Source organism: Myxine glutinosa, chromosome 1 (genome assembly GCF_964187855.1).
Source record: "Myxine glutinosa chromosome 1, kmMyxGlut1.1, whole genome shotgun sequence".
Taxonomy (NCBI): Eukaryota; Metazoa; Chordata; class Myxini; order Myxiniformes; family Myxinidae; genus Myxine; species Myxine glutinosa.
The window spans coordinates 24,660,470-24,688,225 of record NC_136261.1 but is presented as its reverse complement, the minus strand read 5'-3'; the positions used below and the strand labels follow the sequence as shown (position 1 = coordinate 24,688,225).

General features: G+C 42.3%; 2 protein-coding genes across 7 annotated transcripts in view; one reads left to right on the top strand and one right to left on the bottom strand.

Moving 5' to 3' along the window:
* The window catches only part of LOC137412765 (carnitine O-palmitoyltransferase 2, mitochondrial-like), an 84,567-nt gene extending 68,996 nt beyond the window's left edge, over positions 1-15,571 (top strand). For all 6 annotated transcript variants that reach the window (XM_078769769.1, XM_068098066.2, XM_078769761.1 and 3 more), the window contains one exon: positions 14,920-15,571. In XM_078769769.1, the coding sequence (XP_078625895.1) occupies positions 14,920-15,266 (347 nt within the window). In that variant the 3' untranslated portion in view covers positions 15,267-15,571. The remainder of the gene's footprint in view (positions 1-14,919) is intronic.
* LOC144889489 (uncharacterized) overlaps positions 1-27,756 on the bottom strand; it is an 880,122-nt gene that overhangs the window by 556,685 nt on the left and 295,681 nt on the right. The gene's annotated exons all lie outside the window — the stretch shown is intronic.

Sequence of the window (27,756 nt, the reverse complement as noted above, 5' to 3'; positions counted from 1 at the left end):
GGGTTCCTGCTGGTATAAAATAATAAAAATAGGGGCAATACCTCCGGGTGCTCCCCAGGTAGAATAAAGCAGTGCAGCACACAGACTAAAGGTATTTTAAACAGTATCATGGTGTTTTAAACTACCGTATTTTCCGGTGTATCAACCGCACCCGTGTATCAACCGCACCCCCGATTTTCGACTTAAAAAAAAATAAAAATAAAAAATCATATTTTCGAGGGAAAAAAAATCAGGAAAATTTAAAAAAGAGAAGAGAATAAATAAATAAATTGGAAAGCGAAATATGATGAAAGGAAAGAGAAACTGAAGACAGAGAAAGAGTAAAAATACATGAAATGAGTTGAAAGAGAATTTAAAAAACATTATAATTATTCTTTCTTGCCAATGTGGGGCCCTGAAAAGGGCCGTTGGGTTTACCGGTAGTCTCTAAAATCCGAAGAAGTCCTCGTCATCCGTTTCTTCAGCCCAATCCGAGTCGGGGTAGGCGAGATCCTCGTCGTCGTTATCCTCTTCTCCATCGTCGGTCACTGCCACTTCATCCTCCCAGATGATGTCATCTTGAGTGCCATCAAGGGCATTAGATATGCAGCACTTTAGGAAAGCCCGCTCGATGATGGCTGCCGGCAACTCCTCCCAGATCTTCAGTATCCAGCTACAGATCGTCGGGAGGTCCACCTTCCTCATCCTCCCAGTCTTGGTGAAGGTCTTGTCCCCCGACAGCATCCACTCCGACCAACAGCGCCGCAGACCGTCTTTGAATGGCTTGTTGACTGAAACGTCTAGTGGCTGAAGCAGCGACCTCATGCCACGCGGGATCACCACCAGATCAGTGTTGAGCCCCCTCAGCGTTGACTTGGTCTCCTCTGTCTTGTGACAACGGAAGGCATCGAGGACGAGCATGCTGCGTCGCCGCGAAAGCCCACCAACTCGTCTCCCCCACATGACGCGGAGCCAGTCATCTACCAGCGCTTGGTCCATCCACCCCTTGGCCTGGGCACGAATGATTACACCCGGAGGAAATTTATCCTTTGGTAGCGTCCTCCTCTTGAAGATGATATACGGCGGCAGCTTTCCCCCATCAGCGGTGCATGCTAGTGTGGAAGTGTAACTCAGTGTAACTTATTAATTGGCACTGGTAACTTATTAATTAACCTGGTAACAAAGCAGATACATTTTACATGCAAACTCTGTTAAAGACGAGTTTGTAAATGAGTGTCAGAATGTGTATGAACATGGTAATCTCTTGAAACACCTGGTCAAGGCCCCAGGCTAGAGCACCCCCCCTGCTGTGTAAATGGAAATCACAGCAGGAGGGGAGCGAGCTGATGCCAGGACTCGGTGCAATGCATGACCTCGGGACATTAGCGGAGAGGAGATTAAGTCCAGTTTGGCGATATAAACGAGAGCAAACGTTGAGTAAAGTAGACTTGTCCTCAGAAGCCCTGCCCGACGGAACGATGGAATGAACGAGTACGGCGCTGCGGAAGAACATCAGCCGAACGAAAAGGACCATGGAAAAGAGTTAATCTCAGCCATTGAATAATGCGGTATTATTTGGTAAATGGAATGAAGTGAATAATAAACCAGACCTTTTGTAAACCTGTGTCTGGTCATTGGAGTCTTGAGTCTCCCCCAAATACTTCCCCGTCAATCTGGAGGCACCGCTGACATCAATTGTACAAGCAAGTCTTCTTTAAAAGGTGAGTGTGTCTTGTTTTGTCCAATATGATTTACGAACTTGGAAGTTATGTGTACATACATGGAGGAGCAGGTGGTCTGGGGCTTCCTTGCGCACCGATGCCGCGATATAAGTGGCGTGACCCATCACGAATGGTACTTCGATAAACAACACGATGATAATTCGTTTTTTTTTCTAAATGATTTCTGTAAATACGTATTTTTGCGCTGGTCATTAAGGGTCTTACTGTGACCTGGAGGCAAACGGAGCAAGTGTGCACCTTGCGACCGTTTGCGTCCAGGACGTGTAAGGCCGGTACACTCGTTTATACACCCGCACACGTGTAAAGTACTTCTTTTTTTTGCACTTGTTCAAATCACGCGACTTGCTCGGCGTGCGACAGGGAACCGGGAAATGGAATTATATTTATATATATAATTTTACCTCATTCCAATTTATGGTATTGCGACAAAACGGCTTATATCTTTGGAACGACTGGTCAGATTTAGACAAATTAAATGGAATTGTGTAGGACGAAAGCCGTGGGTCCAAAGTAAAAAAAAAAAAAAAAAAAAAAAAAAAAAAAGGGGGGGGTGGAGGAGAGAATTTTTTTTCAGTTTTCCCGCCATATCTAAAACTTGTTCGATCAACAAATAAATTCATGACAGACAATCCCACCTCATGCCGGTCCAGAATTATTGTGAAAGATGGCGATTGGATGAAAATTGCATACCAACACTCCCTCACTGTCCCTCATGTCCATTCCGGCACCCTGTCTCTTGCTCCCGCTCCTTCTCCCTCCCCTCCCTCTAGTTCTCATAGGCGGACGTTTTGCGAGAAGCAAAGCGTTTTGCAGGAAGCTTCCAGGAAGCTTCCAGGAAGCAAAGCCAGGGCTGTTGCTTTTTGTGTCAAAGGATACAACCTTTTGATATAAGTGACACCCTTTTACAAGTGACATTTACAAGTGACCTTTTTACAAGTGACAAGTGACAGGATACAAGTGACATCCTTTTGTGTCAAAAGTTTTTGTGTCAATGTTTTTGTGTGTTAATGGTGGGATGTCAGAGGTTTTGGTGTGGTTTAATGTTCACACTGTTTGGAAAATAATGCTCGATGCAACATGATCCTAAAAAGAACCCATCCCTACATCGAAGGATCAGGAAGGGAAGGAATGGAAAATTTGAAGTATTAAAGTGGATGTAGTCATTAAAGGATTGAGTCATTCATTGGTTTGATGATGGTCCTAATATTTTGATAAATGTTTGATAATGGTCCTGGTAATTTTAGTCCTAGGAATAATATATGCTAGTGGTTTGTCTGAAGGTTTTAATGGGATCGGATTTTTATCTATCTATAATTCCAGTAATCTCGGTGTGTGTGTCTGTCTGTATGCGACCGCTGTTTCTTGACAACTACCGGTCCGATATACTTGAAACTTGCCAGGTATATTGCTGGGGACCCGAGGATGTGCCTTTTCAAGGTTTAAAATTAATCGGACAAGTGGTTCCCAAGGTATGGTCACCGTACTCGCAAGCCGTTCGCTTTGGCTTTGCGAATGGACCAAACCATTTCATGTAAATAGAGGGGGGGGGGGGGTTCTGTGGTCGTTACTCCCACGTGGTTTCAAAGAAAATTTGTTGTTGTTGTTTGCACGCATTTTTTTTGCAAGCACGTACGGGCAAGCACGTACGTGTGGGCACGCCCTAGTATACGTGCGGGCACGCCGTGACAAGATAATGGGATTTTAATGGGATATTGGTTTAGGAATGTTTAGAGGTCATTGCAATGTGATAATTACTTGTGATCATTTGTTGTTGCAACGTTTTGCTCCAACGTTTTGGGAACATTCAAATGTTGGGTTGTGCTAACGTTTCCACAACGTCGCTACAACGTTTCACTTTCGTTGTTGCAACGTTTTGCTCCAACGTTTTGTGAACATTTAAATGTTGGGTTTTGCTGACGTTTCCACAACGTTTCACTTTCGTTGTTGCAACGTTTTGCTCCAACGTTTTGGGAACATTCAAATGTTGGGTTGTGCTAACGTTTCCACAACGTCGCCACAACGTTTCACTTTCGTTGTTGCAACGTTTTGCTCCAACGTTTTGGGAACATTCAAATGTTGGGTTGTGCTAACGTTTCCACAACGTCGCTACAACGTTTCACTTTCGTTGTTGCAACGTTTTGCTCCAACGTTTTGTGAACATTTAAATGTTGGGTTTTGCTGACGTTTCCACAACGTCGCCACAACGTTTCACTTTCGTTGTTGCAACGTTTTGCTCCAACGTTTTGTGAACATTTAAATGTTGGGTTTTGCTGACGTTTCCACAACGTCGCCACAACGTTTCACTTTCGTTGTTGCAACGTTTTGCTCCAACGTTTTGGGAACATTCAAATGTTGGGTTGTGCTAACGTTTCCACAACGTCGCCACAACGTTTCACTTTCGTTGTTGCAACGTTTTGCTCCAACGTTTTGGGAACATTCAAATGTTGTGTTTTGCTGACGTTTCCACAACGTCGCTACAACGTTTCACTTTCGTTGTTGCAACGTTTTGCTCCAACGTTTTGGGGACACTCAAATGTTAAATAAATCGGATAAGAATTCAGGAATTATTTCATTATTAGCGATTAATGAAGTACTTATTTAATTAATTACATTTCTTATTAAATTACAGTAATTACATTACAGTAATTACCTGAGGTAATTACAGTAATTACAGTTCCGGTAATTACAGTAATTACAGTAATCATTACAGTAATTGCAGTAATCTTATTACAGTAATTACATTACATTAACTCAGGCACATTTTGAGTAAGGAAGCTGATATTTGGACATGACACTGACCGAGTGATGTGGCTGTCAAGGAAAATTTTGATTTATTGATTAATCATTTAATAAATTAACTCGTTGATTTATAAATGACTTATTTAATTAAAAGTCCTCAGAGATACATCTTCGGATGAAATACTTGCAGATTGGTTATGCTATGAGCCAATTGATTAAGGAAAATATTTTGTGATGGCCACATTGGCAATTTCGTGGCCATATTCGTGGCAACTCAGTTAGTGCCACTGCACCTTTAAAATGCATCCCTGCGTTCATTTTTCGATAGATTGAGTTCCTATGGCAAGCGCCATTAAAAGCGCTGTGTAATGGTTGAGCTCCCTTTATTTCGTTTGGTCACGTGGATGAGCAGACAAAATGACGAATGCTGCGGCTGGAGCAGTGGAAGCGATTTTAATTGTTCAATGATTATTCAATATTGTTATGACTTATTGTCAATAGGCATACTAAGTGGCCATGAGGTAGCCTGTTGCTATGTACAGTTTTATTCTATTGTTGATTATACCACATAGCTGTGGTGATAAAGGAAATGTTCGTTTTAAATAGATGAAGATGGTCGACCTTGGGTTTGTTTTGGGTTTTGTTGTTTATTTTTGTGGGTGTGTATTTTTGTGTATTTTGGATATATTTTCACGACTAATTCCAGTTATCGTCCTGCAAAAGGTCTGCTCGTTCTTTTCCTTTGAGTCGTAAATTCCTGTTGAACTCTCATTAAAAAGCGGAATTAAGTACGCTGTGTGATGATGGAGATCCTTGATGACGAATCAGGAATAGTGAATGAGCAGACAAATATCACGGATGGTACACCAGATAGGGAAAATGTAGATGAAACCCCTTTTTGCTCAGGTGCTGTGTAGCGCTGCACAAAGATCCATATGAGCGGGGCCTGGGTGCTGTGTAATTAGTACACAAAGAACCAATTACTAGGGTGCTGAATAAACACAAAGATCCATTTTTGGAGCTGGTTCTCCCGGTGCTGTGATTTATTCAAAGAACCAAATTTTGTAAGAATTAAGATATGATTTTTCGACATTATAAATACTTTAATATATGTAACGATTTTTGTAACGATCATCCTGCAAAAGGTCTGCTCGTTCTTTTTCCTTTGAGTCGTAAAATCCTGTTGAATTCTCATTAAAATGCGGAATTAAGTACGCTGTCTGATGATGGAGATCCTTGATGCGAATCAGGAAAAGTGAATGAGCGGACAAAATTTGGAAGAGGTTGAATGCACACTTATGGAGAAGAAGTCGAATGATATGATTGGATATTCTTCACACTTATGGAAGAAGTCGAATGATATGATTGGATATTCTTCACACTCAGGAAGAGGTTGAATGATATGATTGGATATTCTTCACACTCAGGAAGAAGTCGAATGATATGATTGGATATTCTTCACACTCAGGAAGAGGTTGAATGATATGATTGGATATTCTTCACACTCAGGAAGAAGTCGAATGATATGATTGGATATTCTTCACACTCAGGAAGAGGTTGAATGATATGATTGGATATTCTTCACACTCAGGAAGAAGTTGAATGATATGATTGGATATTCTTCACACTTATGGAAGAGGTTGAATGATATGATTGGATATTCTTCACACTCAGGAAGAAGTCGAATGATATGATTGGATATTCTTCACACTCAGGAAGAGGTTGAATGATATGATTGGATATTCTTCACACTTATGGAAGAAGTCGAATGATATGAGTGGATGTTCTTCACACTCAGGAAGAGGTTGAATGATATGATTGGATATTCTTCACACTCAGGAAGAAGTCGAATGATATGATTGGATATTCTTCACACTCAGGAAGAAGTTGAATGATATGATTGGATATTCTTCACACTTATGGAAGAGGTTGAATGATATGATTGGATATTCTTCACACTTATGGAAGAGGTTGAATGATATGATTGGATATTCTGCACACTTATGGAAGAGGTTGAATGATATGATTGGATATTCTTCACACTCAGGAAGAAGTCGAATGATATGATTGGATATTCTTCACACTCAGGAAGAAGTTGAATGATATGATTGGATATTCTTCACACTTATGGAAGAGGTTGAATGATATGATTGGATATTCTTCACACTTATGGAAGAGGTTGAATGATATGATTGGATATTCTGCACACTTATGGAAGAGGTTGAATGATATGATTGGATATTCTTCACACTCAGGAAGAAGTCGAATGATATGATTGGATATTCTTCACACTCAGGAAGATGTTGAATGATATGATTGGATATTCTTCACACTTATGGAAGAAGTCGAATGATATGATTGGATATTCTTCACACTTATGGAAGAGGTTGAATGATATGATTGGATATTCTTCACACTCAGGAAGAAGTCGAATGATATGATTGGATATTCTTCACACTCAGGAAGAGGTTGAATGATATGATTGGATATTCTTCACACTTATGGAAGAAGTCGAATGATATGAGTGGATATTCTTCACACTCAGGAAGAGGTTGAATGATATGATTGGATTGTTGATTGATTGAATCTAATTGATTGAATTTAATTGAATAAATTTAACTGAATAAATTGAACTGAATAAATTGAATTGAATATATTGATTGTTTGATTGATGAAAATGCGGTCTCAAGAAAGAAGCTTTGATATCTTTGCGAGATATTATCAATGTGGAGACAACCTGGGAAAATTGAGCAAGGTGGTGAGTTTATATACAGATATATATGTGCGGTTACCATTGTGTGATTTCCCCTTCAACAGAGCGGACACCTGAGGATTCACCCATTTCATACTGACCCTCTGGCTCATCTGCAAATACTGATCTGTGAGATTGGATTGTGCAAAAGCCACAGGTGAGAGAGATTCTCTGGAAATCACCGTTTGAACAGGTGGAGAGATCCTTCCTGGAGGTACGAGTGAAGCTTTAGAGGAACAAACTACAACACATCCAACGCTACTTTGATAAAAGGCAGAATGGGAAATGGAGCCTGCAAGAATACACAAGGACAACCAGAGATTCCACAAAAAAGGTACTTGTACACATCATATGTACGACCGTTATGGTGCCGAAGCTATAAGGCAGGTCGAGAATTGGTATTTGTGGACAAAGGGACATGATTAGGAGTTTCCAAGAGATGGTACATTTGAGCGAAGTCGATTGGAAAGATTGGAACAAAGATTGAAAGCCAGGAAGAAACAGAATCTAACAGTAGACTGGCTTGCATTCCATCTTTGGGATGGTGAATCCAGACAACGGGAACAGCAAGAACGGATAACGGATCTAGAACTTAAAATAAAAAGGATACAGGATACAGTGGAGGAGACAAATGCACAACTGCCCTCGAAATTAGGAATGAAAGGGACAGTTGTCCCATCTGATTTCCAGTTGTCTCCCCAAAAAGGACGGTACAGAGAATTTTTTCGTGTTTCAGGAGATAACGAGAGATTGCAGTGGCAACTCAGGGATGTAGAGATGCAGCCCAGCAATACAAGTGCACAGGTGCACAGATCAGACAACGACAGAAACCGGTGTTTCAAGTGTGGAAAGATGGGACATTGGAGAAGAAGATGTCCGTATGTCAACAGGAAGACAAGATCATGGGGCAAACCAAGATCAAGGGTACCAGTGCTTACCGGTACCTCAGACAATGATTAGGCCTTCATTGCTGCAAATCCCAAATGATGATTGGCCTCAACAGATTCGATTACTGGACAAACATGAATAACTGTCGATGATTCTTGTGTCTGAAAAGTTTTCAGAGCAAGAATGATTCATTTTTTTCTTTTGCTTGTTAACAAATTAATAATTAATTGATCAAATGCCAAAATTGGATCTTCTATTTTGGGCACAGCAATTTTAAATTTACAAAGTTTGGAACAATTGCGTTGCAATTTTTTGGCAAACCAAGTGACAAGAGTCACATGATGATCAGGTGGGAATTTCGGACTATTGTTCCGCACGATTGATAGGTCAGTGGTCGACTGACATGCAAATGGGTGTGTAGTCAAAATTTGGATAGATTATTGTGAAGGCTGAAAAGGTAATTTCAATGTGACATCATAGGGGTTTTCTAAAAATGGACTTTTGGTTTATTTGTCTATAAGCATTTTGAATTTGATTGACTAATTTTATGAAATTGAAATAAAATTGACACCCATCTGATCTGTAAATAATGGTTCCAACGCAAACAAATATGCATAATGCATGTGTGTGTGTGTTTTTGTGTATCAATCTTACAAGATTGTTGACACCGACAGTGTGCCTTGTCTGAAAATAGATAGTTCCATGTGGATGGGATCGCATATCGAGAGAATTAGTAAAATAAAATAGAAATATAATTTGATTATGAACATTATCCTTTTTGTCAAGGGAGATGGAATATAAAAATTTGATTTGCTGAGTTATGAGCAGCCATTCAGTGATAGTAAATTCATTGATAGTAAAAATTGGGAGTAATCTTGAGATTCCATTTTGATAGAATTTATATGAGAATCAAAGCTATTTATGGATATGAGCTTCATGGAAATGTGGGAGTACAAAATTGGCCAAATTTGGGAGAGGTCTTGCACTGACTTCCCAGAGTGCTCTGCTCACGGATTTTATATATATAAACTTGAATTTTATCAGCATATAAATTGTGCTGTATATATGGATGTGTTTTAGGCATAGATGATATGGGAAAAGAGTAAAGAAAATTTTGCTGGTTTGAACTATTGTGGGTTTTCAGTTCTGGAGTTTAAACAAAGTCACTGGTTAACAGATGAGAAAGGATAGTAAATAAATTATTCTCTGCTGGGCAAATTAAGTACGATATTACTAAGACTTATGAGAGCTATTGTTCCGCCTTACAGCAGTGGAAAATTATTGGAAAAAATTAGATCCAACATAATGAATCTATAAAAGAATGTGATAGGGATAATATCCTCAATTTGTACTAATTATTTGATTGTGGGTAAAGGAATTAAGTCATCGTAGTGGATTGTTAACAGCAGCCTGAAAATGTCCTGAGAGTGTGCATCCATGTAATCAGAAATCCCAGATTTGTTTTACAAACAACATTTTGGTAGAGGTCTTGTGTGGAACACTTCCTTGGTAGATAAAAAACGGTACTGCATGCTGGCAGCCACTTTTGCGGCCAGTTAGGCCAAACAAATTGAGAGGAAATTGTAGTTAAATACGTAAGTTACACATGGCTATTTGTAAAAAAGGAAATTTGTTGAGATGGGAAACATTTTTTCGAAGGTTTATTAAGGTGTTATAATATGACATGTGGCAAGGCAAACTATTGGATGGGAAAATTAGATCTGGCTATAGAATAAATTTATTGACCCCTTGAAGTTAATCCTTCGAATCATTGTTTCACTGGCATTTTTGTTCAAATTGGAAATAGTTTGGTAGAGCTTTGGTTAAAACCTTTGGTTGCGGTATCTTGGAACGAATTGATAAACCATAGGAGATTGATAAGAATAGAAACAAATATGGACCCAAAATAGAAAGTTGGATTCATGCCTCTCATTGCAAGCAAGCACATGGGGCTAAGGTGGACGATCCCACAGAAAATGAGGCTGCACCTAGCAGCCCAGCAGAACATTCAGTGGTAGAAAAATGATAGTCGTGATTTACAGTCATTTGAATTACATTTTAACACCCCTTGCATTGATAAACATTACATTTTCAACATGCGATATTCCTACTTGGAATAGTGACATTTATTTGCCTACATGACATACAATTACCTGCTGATATTAATACAGCATGAGTGAAAAAAAAAAATGTATCACAACTACACTCATGATCAGGGGATTGAGTTCAACCCCGGGAGATAGGGGGATCAGGGTAAGACAAATAATCTGATTATGTTACATATTAAGGGATTTTCTTTATTTACCTTTTAGGAAGCTTGTTAGTTTGGTATATAATGTTAAATGTCATCGACATATAACTATGTCATAGGTATGAATATATACAAGGAGTAGCAGACTTGTTTGTTGGTTTAGTAGTTATATTGGCAATTGTTTTAGTGGTGGCTTGCTTGAAAGCCTTAGTGACGGTGTGTTTGAATAAGGTAACCAACAACACGATGATAACGCATGAAGTGACAAATGAGGAAAGAAATGTGGAACCAGAAAAGGAAGACTTTTATGGCGACATAAACAGTAGAATTAAGATAATGGCATAACGACAATGTTATGAGTTGTGTCAATTACAATATCAATGAACTCATATCACCACGAGTGACACACTGTTAGGGAAAAAAGAGGGAAAAGAAAAAGTGGAGAGGAATTATGGTAATAATACATTATGCTTAATTTGTTGGTTTGGGAAAATTGTTGTTGGGAATTAGGTATTCCCGTTTGTGATTGTAATCATATACAATGCTATTCTTAGTTTAGTAATAAAATACATACCTGATTGAATATTATTTGTGTGACGCATATAAATGAATATAACTTTTTGTGTTAAGGAAAAACAACAAATTGTTGAATGTGAAACTGTCGGAAGATATACATGATTATGCTGATTTCATGGTAAGATGTACCCTATCTGATTCAGTGTGTGCGGAAAGCAGATTCAGATATGACTGAGCATAAGGATAAGACGAGATCACATTTTGGAGGGATTGCTAACGGAATTGGGAAGAAGAAAGAAAGAAAATTTGTGGCTAAAAAATGAAGTTAATCGTGGCATACACCCTCTTTCTCAAAGAATGATGAAGACATTCTCCCGTGTAACTTGGAGATGAATGCTTACCTTTACCAAGGAAATTTATGTGACCATTTGCCTGGATCACACTGCAACATATGAAAGAAAGGCGATCACTTACTCTTGTTCGAAGGCTTCGAACATTCACCACATCAGAAGTTGCAGGACAACGACATTTTACCGGCAACCTCTGTGAAATGCGGGGACATATGTTATTACTTCACCAACGTCCGGGGAACCAGCATGGAGCTGCAAAAAACGGCTGTGCCCTTGTCACAACAGCTGTGCACGATTCTGCTGGTTGCTCCTGGTAAGGACCATGAATGACCTGAACACCATGGTCCCAACATCAGTGTGGATGCATCCGGCATCCCTGTTCCACATCTTGCTGGCCAATCAACGTCACACCAATACTTGCTGCCCACTCACAATGAGGGAGGAGGCAAGTCGACTACAACTGGGTGAAGGCCTTGTTCAAGGAATCATTATGGTTCACAGCAAAAAAAGTGGCAAGAATGCTACATGGAGAGAAGGGTCAGTCTATGACTCCGCAGTGTTACCACAACAGCGAAATCCTACACGAAGTAGTGCAGGAGCTATGAAGACATTAGGAGAAAATGTTTCATACCTGGATTCAAACACAAGTGATCAGCCCTTCCTTTCAAACAAAGTCAACATTTGTGTGGAGGCAAACGTTTTTTGCCAGATGGTGCAGATGCTTTACAAAACTTGAAAATGAAGTGAAATTGTTGTATCTTGGTGATGGTGAAGTGTTGTTTTGAAAATATATTTGTGATGCAAATGCAATAGATTGAACGATATGGAAGAAGTCAATGACCAACGAAATGTTTTGTGATTCTTGCAGGATGACGGTGTATGCCGAAGGGAATTTGATTACCAAATTGATTGATTATTTACTTATACTTGTAATGATGTTTACTTGTAGTGATTGATTGTTTACTTATATTGATGTTTAGATTAATGGTTAATATAAACAAAAACAAAAAAATGAGGGAATTGTGGAAGTGTAACTCAGTGTAACTTATTAATTGGCACTGGTAACTTATTAATTAACCTGGTAACAAAGCAGATACATTTTACATGCAAACTCTGTTAAAGACGAGTTTGTAAATGAGTGTCAGAATGTGTATGAACATGTTAATCTCTTGAAACACCTGGTCAAGGCCCCAGGCTAGAGCACCCCCCCTGCTGTGTAAATGGAAATCACAGCAGGAGGGGAGCGAGCTGATGCCAGGACTCGGTGCAATGCATGACCTCGGGACATTAGCGGAGAGGAGATTAAGTCCAGTTTGGCGATATAAACGAGAGCAAACGTTGAGTAAAGTAGACTTGTCCTCAGAAGCCCTGCCCGACGGAACGATGGAATGAACGAGTACAGCGCTGCGGAAGAACATCAGCCGAACGAAAAGGACCATGGAAAAGAGTTAATCTCAGCCATTGAATAATGCGGTATTATTTGGTAAATGGAATGAAGTGAATAATAAACCAGACCTTTTGTAAACCTGTGTCTGGTCATTGGAGTCTTGAGTCTCCCCCAAATACTTCCCCGTCACTAGCATAACCGTAAAACGATCTTGTCACCTTTGGCCGAGATGGTGGTCCCTCGAGGCGCATCGAAGGTCAGCGGCGTCTGATCTGCGTTGCCGATGCGGCTTAGGGGATAGTCGTGCTGCTTGCGGAACTTGATCACGAACTTCTGAAAATTAGCAGTCTTCTCTGCTATGTCATCAGGGAGACTCTGTGCAATGTGGGTTCGCCAGCGAATGGAAAGGCCATGACGACCCATGAACCTGTACGCCCAAGACGGACTGGCCGTAAAGTCATCGACCCCTGTTTCCCTGGCAATGAGTCGGGCCTGGAGTCGCAATGCTAGTGTCGCGATGGCGTGTCCCTCGGCTCGCTTCTCTCTCACCCACATTAGCAGTCTCTCCTCCAAGGCCGGCCACTGGGCTGCTTTGCCCCGCATCGCCTTCTTCTTCTTCGGTATCGTCTCCAGCGTCTGCTTGTTAGTCCGCCAGCGTCTAATGACGGACTCGTCGATTCCGAAGTGTCGGCCGGCCGCCCGATTACTACCTGAACTATTCTGCAAACCTGCAGGCACGGAGCTTGAAAGCTGCTGTGAATGATCGCGGTGCCATCTCGTGGTCTTGGTCAGGATAGAAGCGAATGGTGAAGCTTGGTCTTGGTCAGGATAGAAGCGAATGGTGAATCTTGGTCTTGATAGTTCGATCAGGATAGAACGAATGGTGAAACTCCCCGTTGACCTCTCTGTTTTATACATTCGCCCAGCCCATGCGGCGGCATCAAAGCCGACTTCAATAGGTTTACCGCGGCGTTGGTTAGACAATAGGTACGTCATAATGTCCCATGCAAAACATCTGTTTACCATGTTGACGCTTTTGTTTTGTGACTTAATCCTGTCTTTATTTAGCACACTCTATTCACTATGTGACCTGTCATTCAAAGAGGACTAGTGAAAGTACACATTTTCACAAACAAGCATAGAAAAATCAAATATTACAAACTTCAAACTTTCTTGTATTTTGACTGGCAGCAGTAATCGGCGTTGAACCTACCTTAGTAACGTAATTGACGATCATTCATCATTGTATCCCCGCAACCCCAAAGTAATATAGAGATTACGTCCCGTTGATATGACAGTTTTTCAATGCACAATTTTTTCTGTTACTGTGTATCAACCGCACCCCCTTTTTTAGTGTTTTCCCGTCGGTAAAAAACCGCGGTTGACACACCGGAAAATACGGTACTTTCAATGGTTACTAGAAGATATTAGTTGGCACAAATGTTGGCACAAATGATATTAGTTGTGTTGTGACTAAAGTACCGAGTGTCAAAGTGGATCCAGGTTTGACTCCCCAAAATAGGTATTTGCTTTCTTCTCTGAAACTACACATATAATTGCGATGAAACTTGACCGCAACCTCCATCGCCCGTCATGTACCGAAGTTTGTTCACGGCACTAATAAAACCTGCCGCCTTGGGCATCTACGGGGGGGGGGGGGGGTTTCCCCCCAAAAGAAGGGTTTGCTTTTCTTCTCAGAAACTGCACATGCAATTTACATGAAACTTCAGCACAATCTTCATCACCCATGATGTACCAATGTTTGTTCAAGCTTTTAGAAAAATTGGGGTCTGAGGAGATATATTGGGTTGGGGGGTGGGGAGGTTTTTCCCCAAAATAGGTATTTTTTTTTCTTTGTTTGTTTAAAGTCTTATGATTATGTTACCATGATTGTACGTGGTGCCCTGTCTTCAAGCAACCATTGAAATTGGTTTAAAATACCCTTAGTCGGTGCAGTATACTGTTTATTCTACCAGGTGAGCCCCAGGGGTATTGCCCCTATGTTTATAACTATACGAGAGCAGGAACGTTTTACAATAAAACGTGCCACACACACATGTATGCTATTCCTTTTAGCAAGAGAAGGTTCCAAACAATATTGTTGCTTTTTTGCAAACCCTCCCCATCATTCACCAACCCCTCATCCATGCATCACTGCCCAAACCCACCATCCCTTCCATCATCCATCCATCTCTCCATCACTCCCACCATCCATCTTCCACCCACCCCTCCACCTATCACCCACCCACTCCCTCCATCCCAACCCACTGAACACTCACCCAACCCCTCCCTCCCAACCCACCATCTATCCCCAGGAAAGGGCTTTATACGACACCTCTTTGTTCTCCACTACCTTGCCATGAGGCGTAGCCAGCAACACTTCACCGATATTCCAAAAAATTTCCTGGATCCAGCGTACCAATTGGAATATCATCACGACATCTTCTCCACCAGCATACAAAATATTCAAGCAACCCTTGGAAATCCATTGGATCCTGAAGGAATCGGTTTTGCATATTACATGAGGGAAACAAGTGTGTTGTGTTGCCTTAGCAAGGCATCGACCGACAGAGACCTTCAAGCTTTCAGTAAAACTCTGGAAATGAGCCTGAAGGAAATAGGGGATGCACTCGCTGGTAAGCATCAGAAACAAATGCAATAGGTAACTGCAAAGATTGACTTGGTAACACGATTTGGATGTTTGTTTTCCTTCCGTAGAAATACGCGTGAACCTGTGTGATGACATTTATCAGAATCCTGGGATCCCAGATTTAGATCCCATATATTTGATGATTTTCCCATTGTCTACTAATTGTTTCATATACTTGTCTTGCATTGGATAGCATCTTGTCAATAGAACAAGGCCGTATTTTACTCATGTGCGGCCAAGTTATAGCTCCTCAAAAACAAACCAAGGATAGGCAACATTCAGATGTCTATGTAGTTTGAATAAAATGCTTTAAATGATTGAAATAGCATTTCATAAAATTATGTTGTTTGATTGCACTGGTCACAATTTAAAAAATGGAAATACAACTTTTGGTTTCATCAGTCTGTGAAGGCGTGAATTTCATTGCTCCCCACAGTGTCAGTCAAACTGAAAGCTTTCCGGTGCTCCCTTGTGTGAAGAAATCGGTCCATGGACAATTTGGACATGTTTCTGGCTTACTGGCTGCCTCCACAGAGAACCTCCTTTCAGAAAAAGAGAGTGAAAAAAAAACTTCCAAACACAAAGGGCCGAATTTACGAAAGGTGTTTAGCGAGCGTGTTGCGAACACACGCCTAACACTTAAACGCTGACAAAAACGTCTTTGTAAAAACGCACATATAAACAGCAATTTACGAAGGGAGATTAACATCTGCTTCCTTCTACCAAAACCCACGATCATAGGCCTGTGAAACCCCACCCACATCTTCAACATCCAATTGAAATGATGCACTTGCATATAATGGCAGCACCATGGACAATTGTTGGAGGGGGTTTGTGCATTGCTCCTCATCGTAGGTTTCGTTGCATCTTCGTGCAGCAACAATGCACCGTGTGAGCCACAGGCAAATGCACGGCACACAGGATTCCCAAAATGCATCCAAAATCTGTCCCGTTTAACAATTACAACAATCTTGATACAAACGGTTCTCCTGGCTGACCTGCTTTAGGGAGAACCACACATGCACAATTAGTCACAACAGCTTTTGGATTAAAAAAGTCAAATATTAAAAAAACAGCGAATCCAATAACAAACCAACACAAACACAGGGAAAGAAAGCAAGACTTTGTTGGAAAGATAACATAGGGAAAAAATTGGAACATTTCAAGTACCAGTTATTACTGACTGATGCAAATTGTGCAAAGAAAAAAATACTTAGCCATTTGGAGCTTCAGCTATACTGTTGGAACAATTTAGCACATCTTAACTAGCACCTTTAAACTACAGTTGCAATACTCAAATCCATGGACAAAAATTATTGAACCATCCCATACAGCTAAACGGTTCAGTTCACACCATGACAAGGAGCCAGACAGAAAGCAAAGCTTACTAATCATTTTTCACACAGCAGTATGTACAAGGTGAGTCATTAAGTCCCAGGACACGGTTTTAGCTGTTTATACAGTGCCTTAAGAGAGTATTCACACCCCTTGACATTTTCACATTTTGTTCTTTTGTTCTGTTACAGTCTGAATTTAAAATGGACTAAATTGAGATTTTTTTGGTCACTGATCTACACATCATATCCCATAATGTCAAAGGGGATTTTTCTTTTTTTTTAAACTTTTACAAAATAATTAAAAACGAAAGTCTGAAATGTTTCGAGTCAATAAGTATTCAACCCTTTTGCTATGACACTCTAAATTGAGCTCAGGTGCATCCAGTTTCCATTGATCATTCTTGAGATGTCTTTACAACTTTATTGGAGTCAACCTGTGGCCCGTTCAATTTTTTGGACATTATTTCGAAAGAAATACACCTTTCTATCAGAGATTATGCGAGTACTCCCTATGTAGAGATGGCACATAAAATAATGTCGCTCCCATCTGTGACATACAAAACTAGATGGTATTCATAGAATACTTACCCTGCGCAGTCAACTTGGTGTGAGCCAACTCTTCTGTTTTTGAACGTTTCTTTTTTTTTTATCCAATATGGCTGCCAGACCATGTGAGCGATGACATCATAAATTTCGGTTCTCTAATATAATTGTTGCATAGATCCTGCTCAATAAATTTCAAACTGATCAGACTAAACGTTATCCTTGTCGAATTATGACGTCATATTTATAGCACCAATGACTTCATCGTTAACAACACCTATTCCCCATATGGAGTTATTTACAATGAGCCACGTTTCAATTTTTTCCATAGAGCAGTTTTGGAGATATAGCGGTGCAACTTTTTTTGGGGTTTTTCCAAGATGGCTCATGTAACACATGACCTATGACGTCATGATCATCATTAAAATATCCTAAAGGAGGAGGCGATCCTACAGTGAAACTTTCCTGTCAATCAGACCAACAGATGCTGAATTTTTTTTATATTAATGATCGTATGCATAAGTGTTGTATTTGTCGAATTATGACGTCATAACGAAGGCACCGATGACATCATCATTAACATATTTTATTCCCCTTGGGGAGTCGGTGACAGTGAGCCAGGTCTCAATTTTTTCCATGGAGTGGTTTCAGAGATATCGAGGTGCGAAATTTTTCCAAGATGGTGCCTGTACCACGTGACCTATGTCGTCATAGTAATCATTGAAATATTCTACAGGAGGAGGCCCTCCTATGGTGAAAATTTCGTGTTAATCGGACCAAGAATTGCAGAGAAAATAAATTCATACTGATCGAATCAAGAGTTGTAATTGTCGAATTATGATGTCATAATTAAAGTACCGATGACATCATCATTGACATATCTTATTCCCCAAGCGGAATACTTGACAATGAGCCATGTTTCAGTTTTTCGCATGGAGTGGTTTCGGAGATACAGAGGTAAAACCTTTTTCGATTTTCCAAAGATGGCGCCTGTACCACGTGAACTATGACGTCATAATTATCATTTTAAAAATTCCCAAGGAGGAGCCGCTCATATTCGGAAAATTTAGTGCCAATCGGACTGACAGTTGCAGAGGATTTTATTTCAAGCTTTTCAAGAAAGAGAAGAGAGCAAGAGAGGAGAGAAGAGAGAAAGAGAAGAGAGAAAGAGAAGAGAGAAAGAGCAGAGAGAAGAGAAAAAGAGAAGAGAGAAGAGAGAAAGAGAAGAGAAAAAGAGAAGAGAGAAAGAGAAGAGAGAAGAGAGAAAGAGAAGAGAGAAGAGAGAAGAGAGAAAGAGAAGAGAGAAAGACAAGAGAGAAAGAGAAGAGAGAAAGAGAAGAGAGAAGAGAGAAAGAGAAGAGAGAAAGACAAGAGAGAAAGAGAAGCGAGAAAGAGAAGAGAGAAAGAGAAGAGAGAAAGAGAAGAGAGAAAGAGAAGAGAGAAGAGAGAAAGACAAGAGAGAAAGACAAGAGAGAAAGAGAAGAGAGAAAGGGAAGAGAGAAAGACAAGAGAGAAAGAGAAGAGAGAAAGAGAAGAGAGAAAGGGAAGAGAGAAAGAGAAGAGAGAAAGAGAAGAGAGAAAGACAAGAGAGAAAGACAAGAGAGAAAGAGAAGAGAGAAAGAGAAGAGAGAAAGGGAAGAGAGAAAGAGAAGAGAGAAAGACAAGAGAGAAAGAGAAGAGAGAAAGGGAAGAGAGAAAGAGAAGAGAGAAAGGGAAGAGAGAAAGAGAAGAGAGAAAGAGAAGAGAGAAAGAGAAGAGAGAAAGGGAAGAGAGAAAGAGAAGAGAGAAAGATAAGAGAGAAGAGAGAAAGAGAAGAGAGAAAGAGAAGAGAGAAAGACAAGAGAGAAAGAGAAGAGAGAAAGGGAAGAGAGAAAGAGAAGAGAGAAAGGGAAGAGAGAAAGAGAAGAGAGAAAGAGAAGAGAGAAAAAGAAGAGAGAAAGAGAAGAGAGAAGAGAGAAAGAGAAGAGAGAAAGAGAAGAGAGAAAGAGAAGAGTGAAAGAGAAGAGAGAAAGAGAAAAGTGAAAGAGAGGAGAGAAGAGAGAAGAGAGGAAGACTTTAAAGTTTTATGTCATGTTCAAAAGGCACACACTGGCAGATGGCTGAGTGACGACTCGTGACACATGACGACAAGGACACAAGCCACTCTTTGTCGCACCCCAGATATTCCATCTCACACCCCCTGGGGGTGCGGGCACCCCAGGTTGGGAACCCCTAGTTTCGAGAGTAGCTAACACTATTGTCATCACATAACAATCCCTACATAAACAGGGAATTAACAGTGGGAATGGGAGAGTGTGAGACCCAAGCCTATGTGCTTCGGGCGCAGGAGAAGGAAAATTTAAATTCGGAATGTTTGGTTTTAAATGGGGAGTGTTTCGGGGTAAATGTGGAAAACGTAAATTTAAAGGGGCAATATTTGTTAAATGAAGACCTGGAAGGTTATGGGGCTGGTGTGGATGCCTCAATGCAACAACAAGGGGAGGAATTTGAATTTGTGCAGTGCCAGGGCGGTGGTTCTGAACAACAGGAGGGTAAAAATATTGGAGGTCTGTGTAATGGACTTCGACCAGTTATTGATGGATGCAGACCTGTTGGGGCCAGAAGTGATGGGGGGTAATGGAAATAATGATTTGACACAGCGGCTGGACACCTGTTACAGTACCATCGAGGAAGGGGTTGACCGAGTCCAAGGGAGTCTGGGAGATGAGGTGAGTCGGTCCATTTATGAGGTTAAGGTGACCGAGGGGACCCTCACCATGAACAACATTTGGGCACCGGAGGCTCCGAAATTAGATACCCAGGTGGGGGGGGGGGGGGGGGTGTTTTGGCTCCAAGCTGTTTTTTTTTTTTTTTTTTGTATACAAGATCGAGCCTCGTGAAAGAGCTAACATGAATCACACAAAAAGTCAAACCGACACAAACCAACACATAAAACACAAAATAAGGGGAGTGGTAAACAAGATGGGGAGAGAGGGGGAAGGACGCAAACACAACATTTGAGAGCAGAGACATCGAGAGAACTGTGGGAGGGAGAGGGCTTGGGGGGAGGTGGGAGAGGTATAAAACATATGGACACTGCAAGGACTTCCAGGAAAGAAGTTGGAATTTCGAAAGAGTGTATCTGGGGTGAATTAGTGGGGGTAGAAAAGATCAAAGTTTTGGATGGGGGAAGATAAGAGATGGTGGTGAACCATTGTTTTAAAGACCTGGAGGGTGGAGTGGGATTGAAGAGAGTGAGGGAGTTTGTTCCAGAGGCGGGAGAAAAGAGGAATGAAGGAGTGAAGGTGAGCAGAGAGTCTTGATTTTGGCAGTTTAACCATAAGAGGGTTGCAGGCAGATCTTGTGCGACCTGTGGGAATATTTGTGGGACAGAGCCCAGAGAGAGCTGGGGGGGCAAGGCCAGAGAGGAGTCGGTAGAAGACGGAAAGACCACCAACCTGCCTGCGGTGAGTGAGTGAGAAGCCCTTGGAGTTAGCTTCATCGCAGGAGATTCCAATGATTCTGAATGCTTTGCTTTCAACAGCGTGAAGACGAGCTAGGTGTGAGGCAGGAGCACCAGCCCAGAGGGGAGAGCAGTATTCCATTGAGCTGCGGATGAAAGCCTTGTACGTGGTGAGGAGCTCAGGTGTGCCAAGGAAGGACTTCGCACGACGGAGGATGCCCAGTCGGCGACTGGCTTTGGAGGCCAGATTTGAAATGTGGTTTTCCCAGGAAAGATAATGGCAGATAGTGAGACCCAAAAGTTTGAGTGACAGAACTTCTTGGAGAGGATTATTCAGAAAGTAGTTTTTTTTTTTTTTTTTTTTTTTTGTATACAAGATCGAGGCTCGTGAAAGAGCGAACATTAATCACACAGAAAGACAAACAGACAGACAAAACAAATAACATCGTGAGCGGTAGACAAGATGGGGAGAGAGGGGGAAGGACACAAACACAACATTTGAGAGCAGGGACCGAGAGACATGGAGACATTGAGAGAACTGTGGGAGGGAGAGGGCTTTGGGGGGAAGGCATGGGAAGGGGGGGGGGGTGGGTGGGAGAGGTATAAAACGTATGGACACTGCCAAGACTTCCAGGAAAGAAGTTGGAATTTCAAACAAGGTGGATCTGGGGTGAATTAGTGGGGGTAGAAAAGATCAAGGTTTTGGATGGGGGAAGATAAGAGATGGTGGTGAACAGCTGTTTTGAAGACCTGGAGGGAGGAGTGTGATTGAAGTGAGTATGGGAGTTTGTTCCAGAGGCGGGAGAAAAGAGGAATGAAAGAGTGAAGGTGAGCAGCGAGCCTAGATTTTGGCAGTTTAACCATCAGAGGGTGGCTGGCAGATCTTGTGCGACCTCCAGGCCCTGAATGGATTTCTCTCATCTCCCCTTCCCGTTCAGGCATATCTACATAGTTGGGAGGGTTTTCCAGTAGGTCTTTTCGGAGAGACATCGTAAGAGTGTGAGATTTGCTGGGATTGAAAGACATGTTCCACTTGTTTGTCCAGTCTGTTATTTTGTCCAGGTCTGCCTAGAGTGAGGAGGCTGCAGACTGCCGATCTGAGGGATGAAGAATGGAGCGACAGAGAGTCGAGTCATCAGCAAAGAGATAGAGAGGATTTTCAAGAGAGTCGGTGAGATCATTGATGAAGACCAGAAAAAGCACAGGGCCCAGAACACTGCCTTGGGGAACTCCAGCCTGAACAGGTAGAGGAGATGAGAGAAACCCATTCAGGGCCACACATTGACTACGACTAGAGAGGAGGTCCGCCAGCCATGCATGGAGATTTCCATGGATACCAACAGAGGAGAGTTTGGTGAGCAGAGCGGGGTGCCAGACTGTATCGAAGGCACGAGATATGTCAAGGGAGAGAGTTCTAATTTCCTGTTTCGCATTGAGGACCTCCATCCATTGCTGAGAAAGCAGTAGCAGCATGTCCAGAGTAGAGTGACCAGGTCTGAAACCAAATTGATGATCAGAGATCAAGCCATTGGAGAAGAGGAAAGATTTCATATCTGAATCAATGATGGATTCCATGACTTTACTGATAATTGAGAGAAGGCTGATTGGTCTGTAGTTGCTGGGATCTGTTTTTGCACCTTTTTTGTGCAAAGCGGTGATGTTGGCAGATTTCCAAGCAGATGGCAGTTGACCTTGAGCAAAAGAGTGTGTGAAGAGAACAGAGAGAGGGAGTGAAAGAGCGGAAGAACAAGATTTTAGGACCCGTGGGCTGATGCCGTCAGGTTCAATTGCAGAATCAGAGTCGAGGGTTGACAGAAACTTTTCCACCTTGTCAGCAGGAAAGGACACAAGAGTCCAGGAGCAGCTGGGTACGACTGGGTACGGTGGGTACAGAGAGGGATGGGTTTGGGACACAAGATTTAGAGGCAAACACAGTAATTTAGAGGCAAACACAGTAAGGATGAAACACAGTAAACACAATAATCCTTTGGTGTAAAACATAATTTCCTTTATTATATAATGTAGTAAGTAATTTTTCTGTTGATTTACCTTTTGTATTAAATGATTGTTGATAATCACTGAACCATTCTTTTCTTGGTCTCTCTTTATCAGGAGCATAAGGCAGAACTTTATGTTTATTATGAAGTTCTTCAGGATATTTCAAATCAACCTCAAAATAATATCCAATTTTAGCTTTATCGAATTATTATTGAGTAGAGATAACAATATCCTGTAAAACGTTTTTATAAGCTTTCTCTTTAACCGATTTGAGTTCTACATAAGGGAGGGATTGAGAGATTGCCCATCCATACAAATTATTAGCATCGTCATACATCAAGTAAGAACTATCTTTTGAAGTATCGTAATTAGGAAGAAATTTGTTGTTAGCTTTTGCATATCTCTTCGAACATACTTGAGATATTCCACCTCTTTTAGCCTTTTATATCATCAAGAGCATATCTACATCACTGATTAAATCCAAAGCCTGTTTTGTCATTTTTAACATAGCACTCCAAGACAATGCAGGGGCAGTGTAATCGTGAGCGGGGTCTAATCCGTCGGAATGTTTATGTTGGCAGACGGTTCTAAAGGTCTCAAATACATTAGCCACTAGGAATACATCAGTTTTAAGAAACAAATTGTGATACTCTCCAAGGTTCTTTATATTAAACTTTTTCCAAACATTTTGTGCTTAGGTATAATCTTTATCAGTTATACGACTTTTATTTAACTCATTATAGAAACTTTATTTTGGGGAAAGTTGTGGTTCTTTAAGCCTCCAAAAATAATCCATATACAGTGCATTCAGAAAGTATTCAGACCCCTTCACTTTTTTCACATTTTGTTATGTTGCAGCCTTATGCTGAAATCGTTTAAATTCATTTTTCCCCTCATCAATCTACACTCAATCCCTCATAATGACAAGGAGAAAACAGGATTTTAGAAAGTTTTGCAAATTTATTTAAAAGAAAAAACTGAAATTTCACATTGACATAAGTATTCAGACCCTTTGCTATGACACTTGAAATTTCGCTCAGGTGCCTCCCATTTCTCTTGATCATCTTTGAGATGTTTCCACACCTTGATTGGACTCCTCCTGTGGTAAATTTAATTGATTGGACATGATTTGGAAAGGCACACACCTGTCTATATAAGGTCTCACCGCTGACAATGCATATCAGAGCAAAAACCAAGCCATGAGGTCGAAGGAACTGCCTGCAGAGCTCAGAGACAGGATTGTGTCGAGGCACAGATCTGGGGAAGCCGACAAAAAAATCTCTGCTGCATTGAAGGTTCGCAAGAGCACAGTGGCCTCATAATTCTTAAATGGAAGAAGTTTGGAACAACCAGGACTCTTCCTGGAGCTGGCCACCCGGCCAAACTGAGCAATCGGGGGAGAAGGGCCTTGGTAAGAGAGGTAACTTTTTTGCAAACTCCAAGCAGATGATAACAACCATTATCATCTCAAACTACACTAAAAAGGAAGACTATTTTACGGTAAATGCTATAACAGGAACAGACTGGAATTCAAACGGAACAAAAAGTTTTGAAATAAATAATCAACAAACTTACTTGAATCTATCTGATAGTTTCTTGTTGTGTAAATTTAAATTCACGACGGCAGCGAATAACACTAATGCGATACTCGTAAATAATTTCTTCTGGAAAATGTTTCATAGTGTTCGTTTATATATTGGAACACAAGAGGTTGAAGCGATTGATTATGTCTCTGCTACTTCTGAAATGATGAAATTTACACGATATTCGTTTAGTGATAGAATGGGTAAGGGAGCTGCTGAAGGTTTTATTCCTGATATGTCAACGGGTACCACCGCAGACCCTGGTTACAGACAAAGGAAGGCAATGTATAACGATGATACAAAAGCAGTAAATAATTTTACTGTAGCAGTTCCCTTAAGCGTATATTTGGATTTTGTGATTATGATAAAGTTTTGTGTGGACTTAAAATTAGATTTCAACTACAAAGTAATGACAATGTAAATAGATTGCTTTTTGGGGCTGCTTGTGTTTTTGGTGATAATAATAAATTTGTTATTGATGACTAGCAGAAGTACCCGGCATTGCCGGGCGGGGGAGGGGAGGGAAGGGGGAAGGGGAGGGGAACAGGGGGAGGGGAGAGGAAGGGGAGAGGGGGAGGGGAGGGGGGAGGGGAGGGCAGAAAGGAAGGGGTAGGGGGGAAAGGGAGGAGCATGGGGGAAAGGGAGGGGGAGGGGAGGGTGGAGGGGGATGGGGAAGGGGTAGGGCGGAAAGGAAGGGGTAGGGGGGAAAGGGAGTGGCATGGGGGAAAGGGAGGGGGAGGGGAGGGGAGGGGGAAAGGAGGGGAGTGGGGAAGGGGAGAGGGTAGGGTGGAGGGAGAAGGGAGTGGGAAGGGTAGGGGGAAACGGAGGGGGAGCGGGAGGGAGGGGAGGAGGGAAGGGGGGTGAGGGAGGGGGAGGGGGAGGGGAGGGGGAGGGGAGGAGGGGGGAGGGGGGAGGGGGAGAGGGGTGGGGAAGGGGTAGGACAGAAAGGAAGGGGTAGGGGGGAAAGGGAGGAGCATGGGGGAAAGGGAGGGGGATGGGGAAGGGGTAGGGCAGAAAGGAAGGGGTAGGGGGGGAAGGGAGGGGCATGGGGGAAAGGGAGGGGGAGGGGAGGGGAGAGGGAGAGGAGGGGAAAGGGGAGGGGGGAAGGGGAGAGTGTAGGGTGGAGGGGGAAGGGTAGAGGGAGGGGAGGGTCGAAAGGGAGGGGGAGGGGGAGGGGAGGGGGAGGGGTGGGGGAGGGGCGGGGGGAGGGGAGGGGGATGGGAGGAGGTGGAGGGGGAGGGGAGGGGGGCTGGGGGGAGGGGAGGGGGATGGGAGGGGAGGGGAACGGGGGGAAGGGGAGGAGAGGGGGGAGAGGGGGGAGGGGAGGGGGAGGGGAGGGGGAGGGGAGGAGAGGGGGGAGGGGGAGGGATGGGAGGGGGAGAGGAGTGGGAGGGTGGGGGGAGGGAGAGGGGGAAGGGGGAGGGGAGGGGAGGAGAGGGGGGAGGGGAGGGATGGGAGGGGGAGAGGAGTGGGAGGGAGGGGGAGGGAGGAGGGGGAGGTGGAGGGGGAGGGGGGAGGGAGAGGGGGAGGGGGGAGGGGAAGGGGTAGGACAGAAAGGAAGGGGTAGGGGGAAAGGGAGGAGCATGGGGGAAAGGGAGAGGGAGGGGAGGGGGAGGGGGGAGGGGAGGGGGATGGGGAAGGGGTAGGGCAGAAAGGAAGGGGAAGGGGGGAAAGGGAGGGGCATGGGGGAAAGGGAGAGGGAGGGGAGGGGAAAGGGGAGGGGGGAAGGGGAGAGGGTAGGGTGGAGGGGGAAGGGAGGGGGAAGGGTAGGGGGAGGGGGAGGGGGGAAATGGAGGGGGAGGAGGGAAGGGGAGGGAGGGATATAGATGGTTACTGGCAATTGATCACATCCACAAATGATGTAATCCACACAATTTATGTACTTTACATAACGTTAATAGGAATACATGGCCGTGTAGATGGGAAATACAGTTTGTTTGAAATAAATCACAAATATCAGATGAAAGTGAAAAAAAACCTATGTGGTGTGAATGGCAATGTTCCTCGCTGAAATGTGAAAAAACTGAATTACGTGCGAACGCATAACTGTGAGATTATGGCGGCAAAGTTGGAACATCACGTGATCCTAGCAGAAGTACCCGGCATTGCGGGGTGGGGTGTGGAGACCCGTACATTCGCCCTCTCGACTCAAGCTCGTATTCGATTCATATTCGAAATCGAAAGGGGAAAGGGGAAATCCTTCGTATTCGAATTCGTAAACACGAAATATGAATTAAAATTTAATTCATATCGCACAAAATCGACACAAAACACGGTCGCATAAAGGTGAAAAACGCAATGGCTTTTCGCCCTGAATTACGTGCAAACGTGTGACATGTGACGGGATGGTACATCACGTGATTGCTCTGAGCAAATCAGTGAGCTGCTCGCACTGGCTGAGATTAGCGTGTACTTCGCTGAAATGCGCTGAGGTAAATATGAATAAAAAATATGGATCTCGTCAAATATGGTCTCAGCCATGTTCGTCCCAGGCTCAATGGCCATGTCTATGCCAAATATCAAGCACGTGAGCCTCTCCGTTTCGGTGTCTATCGGTAACATTACATACACACACACATACACACACACACACACACACACACACACACACACACACACACACACACACACACACACACACACACACACACACACACACACACACACACACACACACACACACACACACACACAAACTGTGTTTTATATATATAGATTTATGTTGGTATATTAGTAAATATACTCCTAATCTTAAAACTGAAGAGATGATGAACAGAAGACTTAACTCAAAGAAACCGATAAATGTATCATACCTTAAAAGGAGATGTCAACACGTTAAACTGGAACACACTACCGACACTTGGAATTTAGGTGTTCTTCATGGAAAGCCACAACACCTGTGGCTCATTTTTAAGAATCCAGATGGAGATGAAGGCACTGATAAGAATAATGTGCTGAGTGATAATGCTAAGGTGAAACAACTTCGGGTTTCTCTTGATGGCACATTTTACCCACGAGATAGATTGGAAATTGATTGGGAAAAAAATGATTATGCGGAAGCCTACAAGTCTTACCATAAGGTGTGTGAAAGCAACGGTAATAATGATCCTATTTTGGATATGACTGCGTTTCAAAAACGTTATACAATCTACACAATTGAACTGAGTTCTCAAAAGGAAACTACAAAGTCTAATAGAGTGGATACTTCTCTATACATTGAAAGAGGGGAGAGTGAAGAAGTTGATCCATATTGTTTGCTTTTGGAAGAAACAGAATCGCAGATTAATACAGATAATGGTGTTATGATTAATATCACATAGATTTTTCTCATAAATAAATGAGTAGGAAAGAACCAACTGGGGTATATATTAATCAAATCAATCTTCATAAACTATTGTCTTGTATTCAACATCATTACAGAAAAGTCATTGAAGACCCAATGGACCCCAAAGATACAAAATACCCCAAAGACTCAAAATACTTAAAATACCCAAAAGACCCAAAAGACCACAAATACCCCAGAGACCCAAATTATTCAAAAGACCCTTAAGGACCCAAAACACACCAAAGACCAAAAAAATCTAAAAGACCCAAAAGAC